This window comes from Chinchilla lanigera, unplaced genomic scaffold (genome assembly GCF_000276665.1).
Source record: "Chinchilla lanigera isolate Chin_1 unplaced genomic scaffold, ChiLan1.0 scaffold00016, whole genome shotgun sequence".
Classification (NCBI taxonomy): domain Eukaryota; kingdom Metazoa; phylum Chordata; class Mammalia; order Rodentia; family Chinchillidae; genus Chinchilla; species Chinchilla lanigera.
Window position 1 is genome coordinate 23,249 of NW_004955417.1, and position 19,755 is coordinate 43,003.

Below are 19,755 nucleotides of genomic sequence, written 5' to 3' on the forward strand. Positions count from 1 at the left end.
TTAGGAATCCATCTAACAAAAGAAGTCAAAGATCTCTTCAATGAAAACTACAGTACTCTGAAAAAAGAGATCAAAGAGGATTTCAGTAAACTGAAAAATATCCTTGCTCATGGATAGGAGAACCAACATTGTGAAAATGGCCATACTCCCAAAATTGCTGTAGAGATCCAAAGCAATTCCCATTAAACTACCATTAGCATACCTCACAGATCTCGAGAAAACATGCCTTTAATTCATCTGAACCAGAAGAGACCCAGAACAGCAAAAGTAATCCTGGACAACAAGGACAAGTCAGGTGGAATCACAATCCCTGACCTGAAATTACACTACAAAGCTACTGTCATAAAATCAATATGGTACTGGCTAAGAAACACACCTGAGGATCAATGGAACAGACTGGAAGAAACAGGCACAATCAAAAACACACTCAGCCACCTAATCTTTGATAAAGGTGCAAAACAAACTCACTGGAAGAATGATAGCCTCTTCAATAAATGATGCTGGAAAAATTCACTTGCCACCTGCCAGACTAAAAATAGACCCAAACCTATCACCATGCACCCAACTCAAGTCAAAATGAATCACAGATCTCAATATGAAAACAGAAACACTAAATCTATTGGAAAAGAAAGTACATAATAACCTTGAAGACATAGGGGTAGGCAGAGAATTCATAAACAAAAACCAAACTACATGGGAAACACTTCAAAGAATCAACAACTGGGATCTCATCCTATTGAAAAGTTTCTGCACATCTAAAGAAATCACCAGTAGAGTAAAAAGAAAACCCACAAATTGGGAAAAAATTTTAGCTGACTGTCCCTCAGACAAAGGGCTTCTATCTAGAACATATAAACAATTAAAAAATATCAGCCCCCCCAAATTCAAAGACCCAATCCAAAAATGGGCATCAGAGATGAATACACACTTCTCAGATAAGGAAATACAAACAGCAAATAAAGACATGAGAAAATGTTCAATATCATTAGTCACTTGAGAAATGCAAATTAAAACAACACTGGGATTCCACCTTACCCCAGTAAGAATGGCTAGCATTAAGAAATCAACCAGTAACAAATGCTGACGAGGTTGTGGAGAAATTGGAACCCTTCTCCACTGCTGTGGGAATGCAGACTGGGGAAACCACTGTGGAAATCACTTGGAGATTCCTCAGAATACTAGGACTAGAGGTCCCATTCAACCCAGCTATTCCCCTTCTGGGTATTTTCCCAGAAGATCTAAAAACGTCATATCACAGCGATATATGTGCACCTAAGTTCCTAGCAGCACAATTTGTAATTGCTAAATTGTGGAAGCAACCCTAATGTCCATCCACCGAGGGTGGATAAGAAAATTGTGGTAATTTTATATAATGGAATATTATTCAGCTATAAAGAAAGATAAACTCAAGGCTTTTATAGGTAAATGGTCACAACTAGAGATCATACTCAGAAGTGAAATAAATCAGATCTGCATGTCCAGGCACAGCATTGTCTCACTAGTGTAAAACCTGAAAGAGTTAATATAAACTCGGAGATATGATAGACATTGTGAAATGATAGGAAAATGGTCAATGGTAAACGGCAAGTGGGATGTGGGAAAAGAGAAGGGAAAGAAGGAGAAATTTTGTATGTATGTATACACAGAATAGTTAACATAGTTGATCTACCGTCTTCTATTTCTTTGCTGAAAGAAACTGTTAAGAAGTCCTTGATTGATCAATATTGCATGTCTCTATTTGCTGTCATGAGAAATCACTTTGAAGATATCAATATGTAATACAACAAGCATGTTAATTTCCTACCACTTTGTTTGTAACTCTGTATTGTGTATACTGTTCTTTTGCTATTTTGTAAAAGGTTGTCTGTCTGCTAATGTTTCCGTTATTTAAAAAAGAAAAAAATTAGCTTAAATATTAAGCTCTTGGTTTTATAACTGTATGGCAATTATGTTAAGAGAATGTTTTAATTCAGGAGAAAGGAGTCATTATATCTGGAAGTTTCTTTCAAATGGTTTTTACTTGAACTTTTTTTTAACTAAACCTCTGGAAACAAGGCAGTGAGTTCTGATCATCATGTTTCAGAGTTCAGTTTTTATAACAATAAAGGCACATTAATAATTACATGCTATTTTTTTTACTGCAGCTACAAAGGAAAACCCTTCCTGCCAAAGTAATTTTTTAAAAATTAGAAAGATATGATGTCTTTGGAAGAAGTTTTTCAGCCTGTGTTCATGACACATCAAATTTAGGAAAGAACTAGCAAGTACAATCCATTTTCAGGTATTTCTTTCCCCAATAAATAAAATGTAACTTTAGTGGCTGTTTGTTGTTGGAAAGACAACTATATTTCCTCCCTTCTCACATGGGAATTTGACCTCCCAAACTTACTGTCTCATAAACATTTCTCAGGAACCTATTAGATTGCTTCTATTTGTTTAAGGAATTTATCCAGATTGTGATTCTCTTTGTTCTCACTTTGGTTTACATAAACAATTCTGAAAACACAAGGAAAATTTGAAGAATAAGATGAATGCCGTGACAGTTCATAGCTCATGTTCTAGAAAATCTCAAGACCTATTACAAGCAATTCCTTCGTATTTTAGTCATGGGTAGAATCCTAGGCTAGAAGAACAACAGCATTAGCTACTAGTTATGCTTCTGTCTACTTGTGGTGAATTATTATGGGCCCTCAAGCAAGGGAAGGTATGATGGTCAGCAAGAGCACATTTTTCTGTGGTATACATTATCATAGGATTATTCAATAAGATTATTCAATTACCAAGTAATAAAGCTATGTATCAAATCTTTACTACGTGCTTTAAATCCTACCTTAGTCTGACCCTCCTATAGATCTAGTATGGTAGAGAGTAAAAAGTGAAGGAGTTAGAAGTAAAAAGTAATGATGCATTAATTTACTTTGAAATGATTCAGGGAAAACTCACACACACAATGATAAAATGAATACGGTAAAATGTTAACAGATACGTTTATGTTAAAAAGTGTACTACTGTCCTACTGCTCTGGGAGTCTAACGCATGAACATCTCAAGTTCAAGTCCAACCTGGGCAACTGAGTGAGAAACTATATCCAAATAACAGTGTGTGGGAATATAGGAAAGGTCCTGGTTCAATCTCCAACAACAACAACAACAACAAAAAGGTGTACTATTATTTTTGTACTATTTTATTTTGACAGTTCTTGTTACGTTTGATGTTATTTTTTATTTTCAAGTAAAAAATTTCAAAAGTACATCAAAAAATTAGTACTATGGTACAGAGCCTATGTCTGCTAATAATTTAATTTGTAGAAGAAATTCATTCATTTAAAAAGTTCAATTATACACAACTTTAGGTAAGAAAAGAGCTTACCCATGAATGGGAATGGCAAAAAGCTTTTCCATATTAGAAAGAATGACTCTTACAGTCTCTGGTATTCTGGAAGATCCCAACTCGGTTACCAAGAGTGATTTGGTAATATCTGGAAAAGAAATGTTTTAAATAAACAGTAGATTCTAGAAAGATCTGACACATCTAATTCAAAATAAAACAGGTAATTTATATCCCTCTTTCTAGTTTTATCAATTTTTTTCTAAACTTTAAAGTATTAAAAATTTATTTATCCTCAAGTAATAATTTTATTACCAAAAAGTTATGTTTTTTAAGACTACTCTCCAAAATGTGCAGAATATAACCAGTTTGCCTGTGTGCATACCTTTAGTGAGAAATGAATAAATCTCTTAAAGTACAAATTAGAAGTTAAGTTCTATAACGAATTTATGTACAGATTTGAAATAGAACAAAAGTTAAGGTGGCATCTTTCTTATCTGACCTCCATTTTACTAAGGTAACAGATTATCTAGTACCTTCCATTCCCCTTTAGAATAATCAAAATTGAATCTCTCCACAATTCATCTCTTCATCCTGTTTATCTCCTCCCATCAGGTAAGACATTTACTTATCAGCTCTTTGTTCCTGGTGTGTTTATAACTGTTGTACTACTTTTAATTGCTATACAATTAAATTAAGTGGGAAATAAGGGTTGAGGATGTAGCTCAGTGACAGAGTAAATGTCGAGCATGCATGAGGTCCCAGGTTCAATTCCTAGCACTACAAAACAAAAAAGCGAAAAATGATCATGCAAAGTAAAAGAGCTGTTTCTATGAAAAGCTATCACATTCCTTCAGTTCAAAGGTGCACTTTCTTTCACACATTGATATCTCAAAAATAGGATGTATCGTCCAATTTGTGTGGACTTAGACTTCAACAAAAATAAAAACTAAAAATCTGCTCTAAAATTGGAGGGGAAAATTTTTAAAACGCTAGAAGGATTCTGAACTCAGACTGAAAGTATTTTTAAAGTCTTGTTATACTTGAATCTGAAACTATAAACTATGGGAAATGTTGGATGTGGTTTCCCAAAGAAAAGTAACTCAAAATTTCAATAACTGCCACGCATTGGATGCCAATCATTTAGCTCACAAAAAAATGATACAAAAATGTTTTTGTATTTGAAGATTCCACATCCACTGACTCAACCAATCTCAAATTGAAAATATACCTCCCCGCTTGGGCCAGCCCCCAGCCTCGTAGGCACCTGGGAGGAGGGCCCCCGGCACCCGGGAAGCCACACGGCGGGGAGTGCTGGCCCTTAGGCCAGCCCCTGGCCTCACAGGCGCCTGGGAGGAGGGCCCCCAGTGCCCTGGAAGCCATGCGCTAGCGTGCACTGGCACACGCCAGCCCTCAAGCCAGCCACAGCAGTGCAATTGAGAACTACTATGGCCCAGAGAAGCAATGACACAATTGGCCCACCACACATCAGCTGCGGAGGCCTGCCCACAAACGTGGTGAATAATTCTGACATGGAGAAACCCCTGGGAATACATGCCACACAACAGGTCACTCTTGCCCCTGCCATTGAGAACCAGAAAGGTCCAGAGTCAGCAGAGGAGCAGCTGCTGAACAAGGACTCAGAAAACATGAGAATACAGCCTAAGCTCAAAGAGTCAAAGGTCTAATGGACCGGGGTCACAAGAACCATTCAGAAGCTAGAAACCAGGAGGACCTTGTGCAATACCTGGGGAGATCCCCTGGAAGCCATTCTTTCCCTGACAGTACAGGCTGCGGTGGAGGAGCACCTGGAGTTCCGGGGAGGTCTGCAGCAAGATTCCTACTGCCTTTGCTGACGGTTAGGGAGAGAACACTAGCGGGTGTGGCGTCCCAATGCAATGGGAGGCTGAAGGAAAAAAGCTACAAAAAATGGCTTTCGCCCCACATGGCTCACTTGAGATGTTAGTAAGAATTGCCTCCTCAGTATGCTATAGCCATGATGAGGAGGAGGCCAAGGAGAGAAAACAAAGGGACTGAGCAAAAGCAGCTGCTTTTGCTGCAGCACTAAGAGAAACAGACCCTAAGTCTGATTCCCGGGGCTCCAAGAAGAACTCGACAACTGCATTCATCTGCTACCACTGTTAAAAGCCAGGCCACCTCAAGAGGAACTGCCCTAAGAGGCCCCCTGGGCCATGTCCTGAATGCAAAGGTGACCACTGGAGATCGGTCTGCCCTCTGAAGTAGAAGCCCCAGAGCTCGGATCCATCCTACCAGTTAGTCCAACAGGAATGAGGGGGCCGGAGCATACTCTGCCTTCTTCTCGCCAAACTATCATCTGCATGGAGGAGCCCCAGGTAATCACAACAAGAAAACAGCCTGTTGCAAAACACAGGTGCAAGTCTCTCAGTCCTTTTCAATCCTGGCCTTCTTCCAGATGTCATACCTCAGTGAAAGGAGTCACTGGTGAGGAGGTAATACACTATTTTTCACAACCCTTAGGCTGTAACCACTTGTTAGATGCTTCTTGTGTATCTGTCTTCCTGAGAAACTACTTTGAAGATACCACCATGTATTACAGCAGCCATTGATATTTTCCTACTAATCTATCCATAACTGTGTAATGTTTGTATTGTTCCTATCCTATTTTGTAAATGGATGTATGTTTATTATTATGTTTTTCCTACAACAACCATTGAGAATAGTTAATGATTATTCAATTGGTCACTCATGTATAGCTCTATTTATTTTCTTTAGAAGCCACTTTGAAGATACCAAAGTATAGTACAACTATTGATAATCTCCTACCCCTTTTGTCTGTAACTCACTATTATTTGTCTATTTGTTTTCCTGAGAAACTATCTTGTAGATAACAATATGTAAAACAGTAACCATTGATAATTTCCTATCACTTTGTAATTTGGTAAGCCCCCCATTATTATGTTATCCTTCTTTTACTCTTTAAAATAAAAAATTTTAAAAAAAAAACCTCCCCATAACTGTACCTCTACTGAATGTTTACAGACCTTTTTCATTGCCACTGTTTCCTAAGCATTATGTAACAATTATTTACATAGCATGTACACTGTATTAGAGATTACTAATAACCTAGAAGTGATTTAAAGTAGTATATAGGAGTATGTGGGCATCTTATATGCAAATATAGTTATCATTTTATGTAAGGTACTTGGACACACATGGATTCTGGTATCACCAAGGCGTCTTGCAACCAATCTGCGGATATGGATGGATAACTGTGTATCTATCATTTTTAATGATTCTCAGCTTTAACATTCTTTCAAATTATTGTTTAATGTTTGGTCTAAAATGGCATCAGATCAGAGGAATTCTATGAAGAATTTGAGATGCTACAGCTAAAACAATAAACCATGGAGGTATGAAGCCACTCTTATTCAACCTCTTATCTCCATCACCAAGATAATATTGAGCTAGAAATGTATTTGCTCTTCATTTGTTTTCCCTGCTTCCATTATTGCATTCAAAACTGAAGTTAAAATACCCAAATAAGAAAAACAGCACAATTTATGAATCATTCAGTATTTGCAGAACTCCATGTTAACAATAAGAAGCTATAAAATATGAGTCTACAATACCAATTCTACCAAAATTTGGAGGACACACATACCATCTTCCTTTGAAACCTGTAGTTTTTGGCCATTACAAAAGGCACCTTTTCCTTTCCGGCCAGTATACATCTTATCTTCCACACAACTGTACACAACTCCAAATTCCATCTGCAGAGGAAAAACAAGTTTCCTTTACCAAACCTGAGTATTGTTCTTCATTAAATCAACATTTTTTTCTAACAATATATAACAAAACATAGTATACTGACAGTGTATTCAAATGGCTAAACTGTGGGATACATAAAATGTTTATTTCCAGCCTAAACAGAAGAAGTTATCAGACTACAATCCTTGAGTTTCCTCGCACCTGCTTCTAGACTTACAGCACCCACCTTACCTCTCCACTCGAACCTCACAGAAAGATTGCATTCCCATTAAAATGAACACTACTGTCCCACCCATTCCCTGAAAAACCTCTTCAATGGATTCCTTTCCTCTTAGACTTCTCTTCTGGAACCTTCTCATCATGTTCCTCCCTCCCTGCTGGGGATACAGCTCAGTGGCTTAAGCACCTGCCTGGCAAGCACAGGGTCGTGACTTCGATCCCCTGTACTGCAAAAAACAAAACAAAACAAAACAAAAGTTCCTCCCTCCCTTACTGCTATGGTTTAAATGTCTGTCCCCTCCAACACATGTTGAAATTTAACTGTCAATGTGATGGCATTGGGAGATGGGGCCTTTAAGAGGTGATGGGTGGGTTTACTGCCTTTAGGTTTCCAGGATTGTGCCCTCTTAGCCCCTTCTGCCTTCTGCCTCTGAGAGGAGGGAGAGGAAGATTCAGCTTTTTTTCCCTTTTGGAGGATATAGCACAAAAAAGCCATCCTGGAAGACAATGGGCTCAAAAGGCACTAAACCTACTGGTGCCTTGACTTTAAACTTTCCAGTGTCCAGAACTGTGAGCCAACACATTTCTGTTCATTACAAATTACCCAGTCTCAGCTGTTATTATGTAACACAATCAAAGACACTGTAAAAACTCTTTTCCTCTTCACTATCAAAGAGTACTCTACACTTTCCATCTCTTAATCTCGTTTTGTTAAATTTGGATTCAGCCCTGACCACACATTCTTCTGACACTCCTAGACAAACAGCATCAGTTAAATCTTACTGACTAAATGTAATATGATACCTCCATGTTTCTGGCTGTCCTGTCTTTGTTGTACTTCACTCACAAGTCCATCTCAGTATCATTATGTTTGAACCTTTTTCTCTGTCTAGTGCTTAAAATTTGCATATCTTGGGCTTCTTTCCCTTCTTCTATTGCTTCCTATTCCCCCTTCCTTTCTATATTCTTACAGGTTAGTCCTTTCCAGTCCACAAATCCAACAACCACTAATAATTCTGGCTTCCATCTACCCTATCATTACAGTTAAGAACCTATGCTCTGGACCCTAGTCTTCCACACACCTCATTCAAAATGACCAAAACCAAAATTACTTTTTCAAATGTTCTTTCTTATTAAAATGCTTTCCTTTTCTACTTGTTTACTGGGCAAACCCTAATTTTCTAAGCGCCAACTCATATAACTCCTTCTATTATGAAGATTTCCCCAACTCACTATTGGCAGAATTGTTTATATCCTCTTATGTATTCTACAGTATTTTTTTCATGGCTCCACCACATGCTATGCTTACCTGTTCACACAACTGACTTTTCACTCAACTACACCTTCACTGGAAGGCACAGCATATAACATAGGCTGATTACATGCTAAATGTTCACGTAGCTCCTTTTGGATGTGCTCACTAAAAATACAGTGATATAGTAAAGCCTTCATGAACTGAAGTGTAATTTGTGTTCTTGTCAGTTATTTTTTAATTGTTTTGCTCATATACTGGTAAAAGACATCATAAGCCCCTTCGAGACAGGAGTATAAGATATTAGTAAACATCCTTCACTATTTGGCTAACCACATAGCCAAATAGAGGGAAGTGCATTCAAATGATTCTACTCTACTGTGCTTTAGATATAAGTATTCAATTATATTTAAGTTCCTAAAAGTACTCTGCATTTTCCAACAATACTTTGGATTCTGTCACTTCCTGCTCTTTGAATGCCTATCTTCACTGGCACTATTAAAACATGACTAGCTCAAATCCACCTCTTTCAGAAAGTATTTTAGATCACACTAATTCCTATCACATGTGACTCTATTACATAAGTAATAATGATTAAGTATTGAGTTGTATTTCATTTCTTGTGTGTATTTTCTCCTTATAATTCCTGCTTCTCAGAAAACACTGCATTCAAAATAATGTATATGAATTTGAATATAGAGACAAATCTAAATCTATTATAGAAACATTTACTCTTTCTCAGAAAATGACAGCAAAGCACTTTATAAATCATACATTTAAAACAACATACCTTTTTATCTACAACAAAGCCAATGGAAACAGCTACAAAAGGAAATCTTTAAAAAAGAGACAAAACCCAAAAATTTACCAAGACAGAACTTAATTTCAGCAAAATTCATCTTTTTATAACTGCTTCCCGAAGTTTTCATATTTAGTCTCACCCCTCCTCCCCTAACAAAGTAAAACATAGTAGTGCTTATAGTATGTGTAAGGGGAAGGAAAGGAGGAAGTAGTATATATAACACAATTCCTATGTGCAGGGTAATTCTATAGGAGTGACATGTCTGAAAGGATTTTCAAGAAACTGATTAACAATGGTCACTTCCAGAAACTGAGGAAGAGAAGAGGGAAGTATATTTTGTACTGCATGTTCTTTTATCTGTTTAATGTCAAATGTTATGAATATAACCACATAAAAAAATTTTTTTAAATAAAAATGAGTCAGTTGGTGTACTCTGGGAGGTTGAGGTAGGAAGGTCACAAGTTTAAACTTGGCCTGGGTACCTTAATGACTTAGGGAGACACTGTCTCAAACGAAAAAGTAAAAAAGAAGTCAGGAAATCGGTCAGAGAACAGGCCCCAGGTTTATCACCAATACTGCAAAAATACCCAAAACAAACAAAAAATCAATAAATTGAAAAATGTTTGAAATTGATCATGGATTCTTAGTACTCCTTTTTCTGTTTATTTCCTCATACTGTAGCTTAGTCCTATGGTATACCCAGGAACAGAAAAAATTGTTACTTGTCTCCACTACAACACCAAACTTGGAGCTTTACATATTTAAAAAGAAATTTGCAGCCACAGTGATTTCTATGACTGCATGACAGCTTGAACAGTTTTAAATTCTGACTCACGAGAATTATATCGAAGGAAAAAAAAGTTTAACATAACTACTTAAAATAAAAACTCTTAAGGATTTAATATTTGAGGTTTTCATTTAACAAAACAGAATCACTGCACATATTGTTTTAACTTTTAATATTACAATATATCATCAGCTACTTTCAACATTTAAAATACATAACATTCCTCCATATACAGATTCTACATCTTAGTTTCATAGACCTTAATGATTCTATATGAAGCACAAATACACACAGCTACATCTCAAGTTCAAATACAACATCTATATTCAATTTCCTCAAATTAGGTACAAACTAACGCTCACCAGCAACTTCATCAGGTTTTCTTTTAGTGATAATACAATGAGTTATAATATACTCACTCTGTGTCAGGCATTAAGTTCTTATATAAATGTACTACTCAGGGAGTCCCAACAATAAATAATTATATGAGGCAGGTACCACTAATATGGCCATTTTATATATATTTTTAAAACTGAGGTTTCAAAGACTCATTAATTTGCCTAAGGTCACAAAGCCAATAAAAGATGTATCAATATTCAAGTCCAAGTCTGTTGATCCTAAAACCTAAATAATCTTTAACACTTTTCTCCTAGAGGAAATTTATCTTATATAGACAACGCTCCTCTAGTGACCTCATTAGTTTCATATTAATCTCAAAGCATTTATGTTGCTTCCTTACATTTTTCTACTACAGTTAGAAAAAGAATGGTGCACTTTACAACATAAGACAAGCCCAAAACATTACTCTCTTTACTTCCTCCTTATGTGACATAAGGTCTTCAGCAAAGTAAGTTTTGTTCTACTATTAACATTTTATATGCACATTCTGAGACATAAAGAAGTGTAAATTATACAATTCCTTAAAATGTAAATGTTCCTGAATAGAGTCCTCTAAAGGTCTATCCAGTTAATAAACAGCAATTACATTAAAACTTTAGAAACATACCTATGTACAAAGTTAGTTGTTCCATCAATAGGGTCAATGATCCATGTGGGGCTGTCAGTTAAGACACATTTTTCCCCAGCAGCCACAGATTCCTCACCAATGAAACTAAAAACAAGAAAGACAAATTAATCTCTACATTGCTTTCAACCACTTCAAACTGTGACATTTTCTTAGCTACAGAGTCTACTATAAAACATAATCAAAGTTGGTACTCTATTTTTCTCCTTTTTTCTTCTGTAGAAATCAATGTAAGTGATAAAGGTTTATTTTATTTCTCCCAGAGCAAAAGCATATGAAAAGTTTTAACACCAGGGCAACTAATGGCACATATGAGTGTGCACACATATGGACCTGAAAAGCACATTTACCACAGATGAGAAGTCATTAAGGAAGTGTGGGAAACAAGCTCTTGGCATACTCCTTCTCAAAATACGGAGCCTAGTAGCCCTTGTTTGGGAGTGTCTGCTGGACACAATGATTTATTTCTAACCAATAACAGGAAGTGGAAGTGACAGTGTGTAGTTCTGGAGACTAATTCCCAAAAAATAGCCCCATGGTTTTTATCTTGTTCTCTTTCTCCTTCCCTGGCTCATGCTGTGAGGAGGGTAAGAGGCCCCCGTGAGGAACAGCAGGAAGCTGCCAGCAGAAAACCCACAAGGAAATGAAGTTGCCAACAATCACAAAAATGAACAGTCCCTTCAGCCCAAGTCAAGCCCTGAGATGACTGCAGCTGTGACTGACAGACAGTCTGACTGTAACTCCTTTGAGAGACGTTGGCCATAACCATGCAGCTGCATGACTCTAGTATTCCCATTCCAGTGAAACAGTGACATAATAATAGTTTGTAGTCTAGAGCTCTAGGTTTTTAGGGCAATTTGCTTTGCAATAAAAGATAACTAATAGAGAGAACACCAAATAAATTAATGAGAAAGCAAATAATCATCCACCAAAATGACTCTGTGTACATATCTTGCTAAAACATGCTATAAATTCTACATAAATCACAACAGTGGTGTCTGAGTTCACTGGTTTTTAACTTCGTATTTTATTTTCCATTATTCAACAATAAACTGTATTCGTCATTTTTCATGTTTTTTTTTCCATCTTTTTCTCTTAGCTGCAGACCTTTTTATTGGGAGGAAGTATATTTAGCCACATCTTTTCTTTTCAATGGCTAAAAGACCAGGAATTTGCAATGGCACTACAAGGAGGAAGTACAGAATGGCAGTGCTAACACTTCAAAATGATGGCCGTATTTCTGTACCTGTGAGAGCGCCCTAATTTTAGGATTTGCTCCCCAACTCCTTAAAACTACCTCTACTCTGCCACATTAAAAAGCCTGCAATACAGTGAATATAACTAAACTTTTGAAACATGCCTTGCCAGCATCCAAACATTCCTCTTATTATGGAAGAATCCAAACATTTATTCTTCTCTGATCCCTGGTACCTTAAGCATAGGCAAACCACTGGGCTCAGTAACATGTTCCTGCCCCGGATTTGTAATCTTAAACTAATGAGATTAAAGATATAGCTTGGCTAGAAGAGTTTGTTTTGATTTTTTTGAGATAAGGTTTTGATATGTAATTCAGACTAGCGCTGAACTCCCTATGCAGCCCTGGCTGGCTTCGAACTCACGACAATCCTCCTGCCTCAGCTTCCTAGGTGCTGGGATTACAGGCACGTGCTACCGTGCCTGGCTGTTAGTATTTAAAGCTATCAGTCAAGAGCAAGGCCACCAGCACCATCCTAAGCAATGGCTCCTGTGTCACCTCTAGGTAAGACTTCCTCCCTCAAGTGGTCCAGAGCTACCCAACATCCTCAAAACAAATTCCCTCTCAGTTTAAGTTAACTCAAATAAAGTTCTGTATCTGGAATCAAAACTTTACCCTAATGTAGGCTTAATTTTATCATTTGAAATTGATGCAAGAAATACCTGTGAGATGGATACTTCTTCTTTATGGAAGAGATAAGCATTTTTTCAACTTTTTGGTCAGTCGCAGTTACCAAATCAGCTGGAGAACTTTTAATCATTACGTTCATTTTTTGTTTTAGAGCTTCACGAATCACCTAAGATGTTTTTTTGGTAAGCAAACAGAACAGGTATAAGGTATTTTAAAGCAAACAAAAAGACAAAACATACAAACGATTTAAGACATTCAATCTGTCTTAAATGTTAGTCATAAAAATTTCTTATGTCTTATAAAATAAGCCTTATTGGTTATGTCCTTCTAGACACAAAAATCACATATTATATTCTATTTGGATTCACAACTGTCACCATAAAATCTTTAATGATATAAAATTGAAATATTCACTCTAGTTAAAGTTCTACTGAAATGAAAACATATGTAGATTAATCAAATGTATACTTAATTGCACACTCTATACCCATCACATCCTGGCTGAGAACACTTTAGTTCTTACCTCTCCAGCTTGTCTTGCTATCGTTACTGCGTAATCCATGCATTCCTGCCAAGGATCAGCCATCTTCTGAGTATATTTAACACATACAAGCACAAAGAAGTTAGAATCTCTCAAAGTCTTAATTATAGAATACTTAATTCACAAAAACATCTCAATTAGCAACAGACTATTATTTCAAGATTCACCCCCTCCCCTATTTTAGTGTTTAATCTTTTTTCTCGAGTTACTCATAGATGCAGTAAAAAAAATTCAACCTAATATATCATTCACTTGTACCGCAGAAACCTTTTGCACAGTAAAAACATTCTGTGAAACTGTCTCCCATAGAATCCATCTCACATCGCATAAAAAACAAACAAAAATGCATCGGTTTGGGGAACAAGGAAGAAAGGACAAGAAGGATTTAAAAGACAGGTATTGCATATGGTTGGGTAGCAATTAAAGTGAAAATAAGAAAAAAGACACTGGGAATACAAAAGGAGAAACTATGCAGGGAAGGAGCAAAAGGTACACATACTGAGTGCCAGGCAGGTGCACCACATGTAACTTTTTTAAAATAAGCTTTTAAAGATGAAGACATTGGGGCTGGGGATTTAGCTCAGCGGCAAAAGTACCTGCCTGGCAAGCGCAAGGTCGTGAGTTCGGTTCCCAGTACCAGAGAAAAACCAAAAAAAAAAAAAGATGAAGACATTAAGGTTCGAGGGTGAACAATAATTTGCCCAATGTGATATAGACAAATAACACAGATTTCGGAACTCTATGCTGACTTTAAGGTCAACTGATATTTCTACTACGATGTTCTGAGGGCTTCCCTGAATTTCAGAGGCGGGGGAAACAACTTAGTTGTGTATTCAGACGTGTCCAGCTTTCCACTCACTTCTCTTGACTCACTTCTGTTCTGACCACACTCTAAAATTTGTACACAGCACGGAGAAATATTTCAGCTGTTGTATCCAGAGCAACCCTCATGCTGTCTCCTTTTCAACTGAGAATAACTGACAGCATTTCATCTTGAAAGACTGTTCAGAAATTCCTCTACTATTGTGCACACCATAGGAAAGGGGAGAGAAGCACAGTGGAAGGCAAGTTTCTGCTGATTGCTTTTTCTTCGTGATGCAAGCATTTAGGTAATTTTTAAAAGGAAACTACTTTTGAGTTACAGACACAGCAATTCTCATCTCTTCAAGAATGGTTTCCCAACCTTTTTTTTTCCTGTTCCATGCCACTCTTTTCCTCTTAGCAGAACTTGAAGTTCTTGGGCTGTGTGTGCTTCCTCATCAGATACTCTGCTCAAGCCACTCACACTCCATCTGCTTATAGCACTGAATCACTCCTACCAATTCTTCAAGGCCTGCTTCAAAAGTTACCTTTGCTTATGGGATTCCCCAGCCAGAAATTGTTTAATCATTCAATAGAGAGTGGCTGAATACTTATCATATGCTGTACACAGCACCATGGTGAGGAAAACCAGGTCCCACTTGCACTTACTTTTTTGGGGGGAATCAGATGTTAAGAGGAAGAAAAAAAATCAGACTACTCCAAAAGCCAAAAATGTTATAAGGTTACACAGGAGCAATGCAATGAGAAAGATGTAGCAGGGGAACTTTGACTTGATTCAGGATGGGGTAAGGTTTCCTTGATGACATGACTGAATCAAGATGTGAAGGAAAAAATCAGAAACTCAACTGTAGAGTGCTTGGTATTGGAAAGACCCAAACATGATGGCTCAGAGATCAGTGGAAATGGAGCAGGGCAAAGCTGTGGGAAGCAGTAAGAATCACCCTTTACAAGGCCTTACACCCAATGGAATGACTGGAAGGCGGAGGGAACAGCACAGTGGGTGTAAGCAGACAGCTTAGGAAACTTAGATTTGGAATGCAATACTACAGATGAGACCCAAAGGCTAGCTTAAACCAGAGAGGGTGTTATGTAGGCCAAGAGACTGTGACAGTTGAGGTATCTACTTCAGAAGATAAAACGAGGGGTACTTGGCAACAGAGTGCACATAGGTAAGAGGATGAGGAAGAGATGAATGATGACCAGGTTTCTACTTCAGGAACTGAATGAATAATGACATCCACTGAAAAAGGAAGCAAATGAAGTGAAGCTTCCAATTTGGGTAGGAGATGCAAAGATCAAAACTTTAATTACTGGGAGAGGAGCACTGTGTAAAATCAAAAGGCGATGCCAATTAGGAAGCAAAATATAGATGGGTCTTGAGTTCAGAGAAGGGGTAAGGCCCACAGATATAAATATGTAAGTCATCTGAATAGACAGCAAGCGAGGTTCTGAGTCTGAATGGCATTCCTGGAGCCTTGAGCCTTGGCCTGGAAGAACCCATAAAGCTTGTAATTACTTTTAGAACACTCAGCAAAGTCTTCCTATATTTTAGCCATTTGTGGGCATGCTGTATGTTCTTAACCAGTTTTGAATACATTTCTTGAGAAAGGGGGTTAATAGAAATTATGTTAAGTCCTAAGATTAATTACAAGAGCCAGAGAGATGAGGTCAAAGAAGTTCATTAGTAGCAGTTTCCAAGTAGGGGTGTGAAGCCAGCAAAAGACTGTTTATGTTGAAACCTAAAAATTCTTTCAGCTTTACATCTCAGTTATGCTTGTCCAAATGTTACCTCCCCTTGCTGCTGGCAGTTTTGGGAAACTTGCCCCGGTTCTTTTCTGGTTCTTTCTCTCGTTAGTATCTGTAAATGACTTAGTAAATCCTTTTATTTCAGAGATTTTTGTGGTCTCAAGAACACTGGTATACAAATGCCTATATTTTATGATACTGCTCTTTTCCAAAGCTATAAATCCTGAAACCTTTCCAAATGTTTTGGTCCTGGCCAGCCTTCGCATGGGGGAAGTCATGCCACTCTCTATCACCCGCCCCCAGGATAGCACGGGACCTGGGGTCCTGTCCCACCGCAGACACTGCCACTTTAGGCCCCGGGCATCAGCCGAGTCTCTCTGAGCTTCCTTGGGTCGGTAAAATGCACATTTGGCAATTACTAAATAAGGTGCCTCCGGGGTTAAGTAAATTCGCGAGGGTGAAACTGCTGCAAGAAGGCTGAGGCTGCTTCTCGTGTCGCCGGGCGCGGCCCCGGGGACCTCGCGGCACAGAGGTCGCCCCGCCGCGGCCTCCGCCCGGCATGCGCCTCCTGAGCCCCTCGCGCCCGCCGAACCCGCCCGACGGCGGTGAGGAATAGACAGAATAAAGCCGGCCTCACCTCGGTTTGGAGGACGTCCCGCTCGCTCAGCAGCCAGTGATACCCGAAGATCAATCCCTCCGGACGTGGAGGGCCCGCCGACAGGAAGTCCCGCCTCCACAAAGCCTTCGGGAGAGGCGCGAGTTCCCTGAGGCCCCGCCCACGACAGGAGCTCACGGGGAGCTGCCTCCAAGGCGAGCTTCTCCTAGCTCCTGATTGAACTTGACTTGCCAGACCCTGCATATCCTTTTCTTAATCTCTGGTTCTTCTAACTTCTTTTATCTTGCTTGTCCTTCTCCAAGGATGCCTTTCTTTTCCATTTTGCTCACCCCTTCTTTCTTTCATTTGTGCCCTTTTCCGATTTCCCTTTCTCGCATTTATTCCATAGTACTTACAATTTGACAAAACGTAAATTGGGTTTATGACTCCGGTTATGCAGGACTAATTTGCTGAACCAGTACCAGGTAAATCTATGGCAGATTTAAAAAAGAAAAAAAAAGATAACCAGCCCCAACAGCTCCTGTTCTTCATAATTCATTTAGTTCTTATTTATTGACTTGAAGCGCTTCAGGCAATTGTGTTTTCGTGTGCATTGTTTAGCTTAAACGTTGCAACAGTTCCATGAAGAAGATATGATTTACTTCATCAGAAACATGAGACTGAAGGCTCAGAGAAGTTAAGTGATTTATCCTCTGTGAGAGTAGAGAATGGATTGAACATGTCTCCAAAGTCCACACGGCAGGAATATACATGGTGCAAAAGGTTGCATTGCATAAGACACAGGACTACTCTATAGCCCTTAAAATGTTTACTCTTCGCAGATCTGGCACCATAACATGTGTATTACCATAATGTCCAAAATCCAGAACAGAGGTGAGGTGTCCTATCCACAACAGGACAAGAAAAGTGGATTATTTAGTGCCTTACTGCTGAAATGATTGTTTCCTTTAATCAGAAGACAAGGTGCTGTCACCAGTGTGAAACACATCTCAGAGGCAAAAGATGTGAATGGTGGACCTAATGCTCAAACTTCACAGAGAGCTAGAAACTTACCTACATTTTTCTGAAAATGATGAAGAATCTGATTTGGGTTGGGCATGGTAGCACACACTTGTAATTCCAGCTACTCGGGAGAGTGAAGTAGGAGGGTTGTGCATAGATGTTGTCTCAAAATAAAAAAATATAGAAAAGAAAAAATATATATAGAAAAGAATGGGCTTGTAGTTCAGTTTTAGAGCACCCCAGATTCAATCTTCAGTAAAGGAAAAAAAGAAAAACCAAACAATACAGAAAGTCTGATTTGGATACTTCTGTTTGCCTATCAAGTGACACATTTAGTTTCTTGATTTTAAAGGCATTAGAAACTACTTTTTGGTTCCTCATTATGAATCATGTTAAAATAAAAATGTATTGCCAAATACATCCTCAGTAGTATTGACATCTAACCAAATGAAAATTTCCAGACATTTACAGAAATATCAGAGTCCTCTTTAAATCTTTTTTGAGTAAAAATGATCCCACTGATTTGGCAAAACTGCTAAAGGCAGTGTGAGTAATTTTAGCTAGATAAAGGATCAACTATCTTATTCTTTCAAATTAAAAACATTTCCAGCTTCCCACATAAGATGAGCAGAAAATCACTTTTGTGTAGAGGCCTCAGCTACCACAGCACAGTTATTGTCATGTACCTCATGTCATGTACAACATAAGTTGGAGTTATGTTAGTTTGGTTTGGTTTGGTTTGGTTTTTTCTGGCCAAATGGATCACTGTGCTTGCAAATGCTTTTGGAAAGTGAAGTGATAAATCTGCCAGTGCACAGGGGGGGAGTCTGGTATTCAGACTCCATTGTAGAAGCATTGCGAACAGGTACTACACAGTCCAAAAGATCTTGGTTGAGCTCTGGGAAAGGAGTTCATATGACTGGCAGAGACCTCAATACATAAGAGAAAAACTCTGAGATGGAAACAATACAAACACAAACAAACAAAGCCATAAAATGACTCCATATTCCTAAACAAATGCTAAAACCCGTGAGGTCTGCAGTTAAGGCATTGCCCAGGGACTGGATGTATAGCTCAGTGGCACACATACCTGCCTGACAAGTGCAAGGTCTTGAGTTTGATTCCTGGTACCAAAAAGGCACTGTGGCATTCTTCTTACAAGCCCAACCATTCCAGGAGCAAGTGTGTCTTCTCAAGCATTATCCTTCTCCTTGTCCCAAACTTTGCCTGTTTTACATTGCCCTGCCCTCTTGCCTGTAGTCTATGTAGGTTCAGTGTAAGTTTATACACTTTTTTTTCTCCAAATTTTCATTATAAAATGCTTTAGCTTTTTGAGTCTAGTGGACATTCTTCCCATTGCTCTTTAACCTTGCTTCTAGTAGCTTAGGGAACATGTCCCAGAACCAGTGTTTTCTTTCTGTCTAGCAGCTATAATGAGTGGCTCCATAAATCCTTTCCTTTTGAGCTCTTTTGGTCTCAAGAATTTTGATTTAACACTTTTATATAATGGAATATTACTCAGTTATAAAGAAAGATAAAGTCGAGGCTTTTATAGGTAAATGGTCACAACTAGAGAACATACTCATAAGTGAAATAAATCAGATCTGCATGTGCAAACACAACATTGTCTCACTAGTGTAAAACCTGAAAGAGTTAATAAAAACTTGGAGGTATGATAGACATTGTGAAATGAAAGGAAAACGTTCAAGGGTAAAGGGCAACTGGGATGTGGGAAAAGAGGAAAGAAGCAGAAATTTTGTATGTGTGTATATACAGGATAGTTAACATAGTTGATCTACTGTCTTCTGTTTCTTTGCTGAAAGAAAGTTAAAGGGTCCTTGATTGATCAATATTGCATGTCTCTATCTGTTTTCATGAGAAACCACTTTGAAGATATCAATATGTAATACAACAAGCATTGTTAATTTCCTACCACTTTGTAACTCTGTGTTGTTTGTATTGTTCTTTTGCTATTTTGTAAA

The 19,755-nt window shown here is 38.2% G+C and overlaps 2 protein-coding genes across 4 annotated transcripts in view; both read right to left on the reverse strand.

The window, feature by feature from the left end:
* Impa1 (inositol(myo)-1(or 4)-monophosphatase 1) overlaps positions 1–16,880 on the reverse strand; it is a 26,015-nt gene extending 9,135 nt beyond the window's left edge. Inside the window, exons 1-8 of one of the 3 annotated variants that reach the window (XM_013512814.1) lie at positions 16,793–16,880; positions 13,570–13,632; positions 13,079–13,212; positions 11,144–11,248; positions 9,339–9,384; positions 6,971–7,079; positions 5,599–5,703; positions 3,370–3,478 (exon numbers count right to left, since the gene is read on the reverse strand). In XM_013512814.1, coding sequence (XP_013368268.1) covers positions 3,370–3,478; positions 5,599–5,703; positions 6,971–7,079; positions 9,339–9,384; positions 11,144–11,248; positions 13,079–13,212; positions 13,570–13,632 — 671 coding nt within the window. In that variant the 5' untranslated portion in view covers positions 16,793–16,880. Of the gene's footprint in view, positions 1–3,369; positions 3,479–5,598; positions 5,704–6,970; positions 7,080–9,338; positions 9,385–11,143; positions 11,249–13,078; positions 13,213–13,569; positions 13,636–16,792 lie in introns of all 3 variants that reach the window. The other 2 variants (XM_013512813.1, XM_005381716.2) reach the window with 2 other exon arrangements.
* Positions 16,881–17,007: 127 nt separating this feature from the next.
* Positions 17,008–19,755, reverse strand: part of Slc10a5 (solute carrier family 10, member 5) — an 8,403-nt gene continuing 5,655 nt past the window's right edge. Inside the window, exon 2 of the mRNA XM_005381715.1 lies at positions 17,008–17,654. Within this exon, the coding sequence (XP_005381772.1) occupies positions 17,557–17,654 (98 nt within the window). The 3' untranslated portion in view covers positions 17,008–17,556. The remainder of the gene's footprint in view (positions 17,655–19,755) is intronic.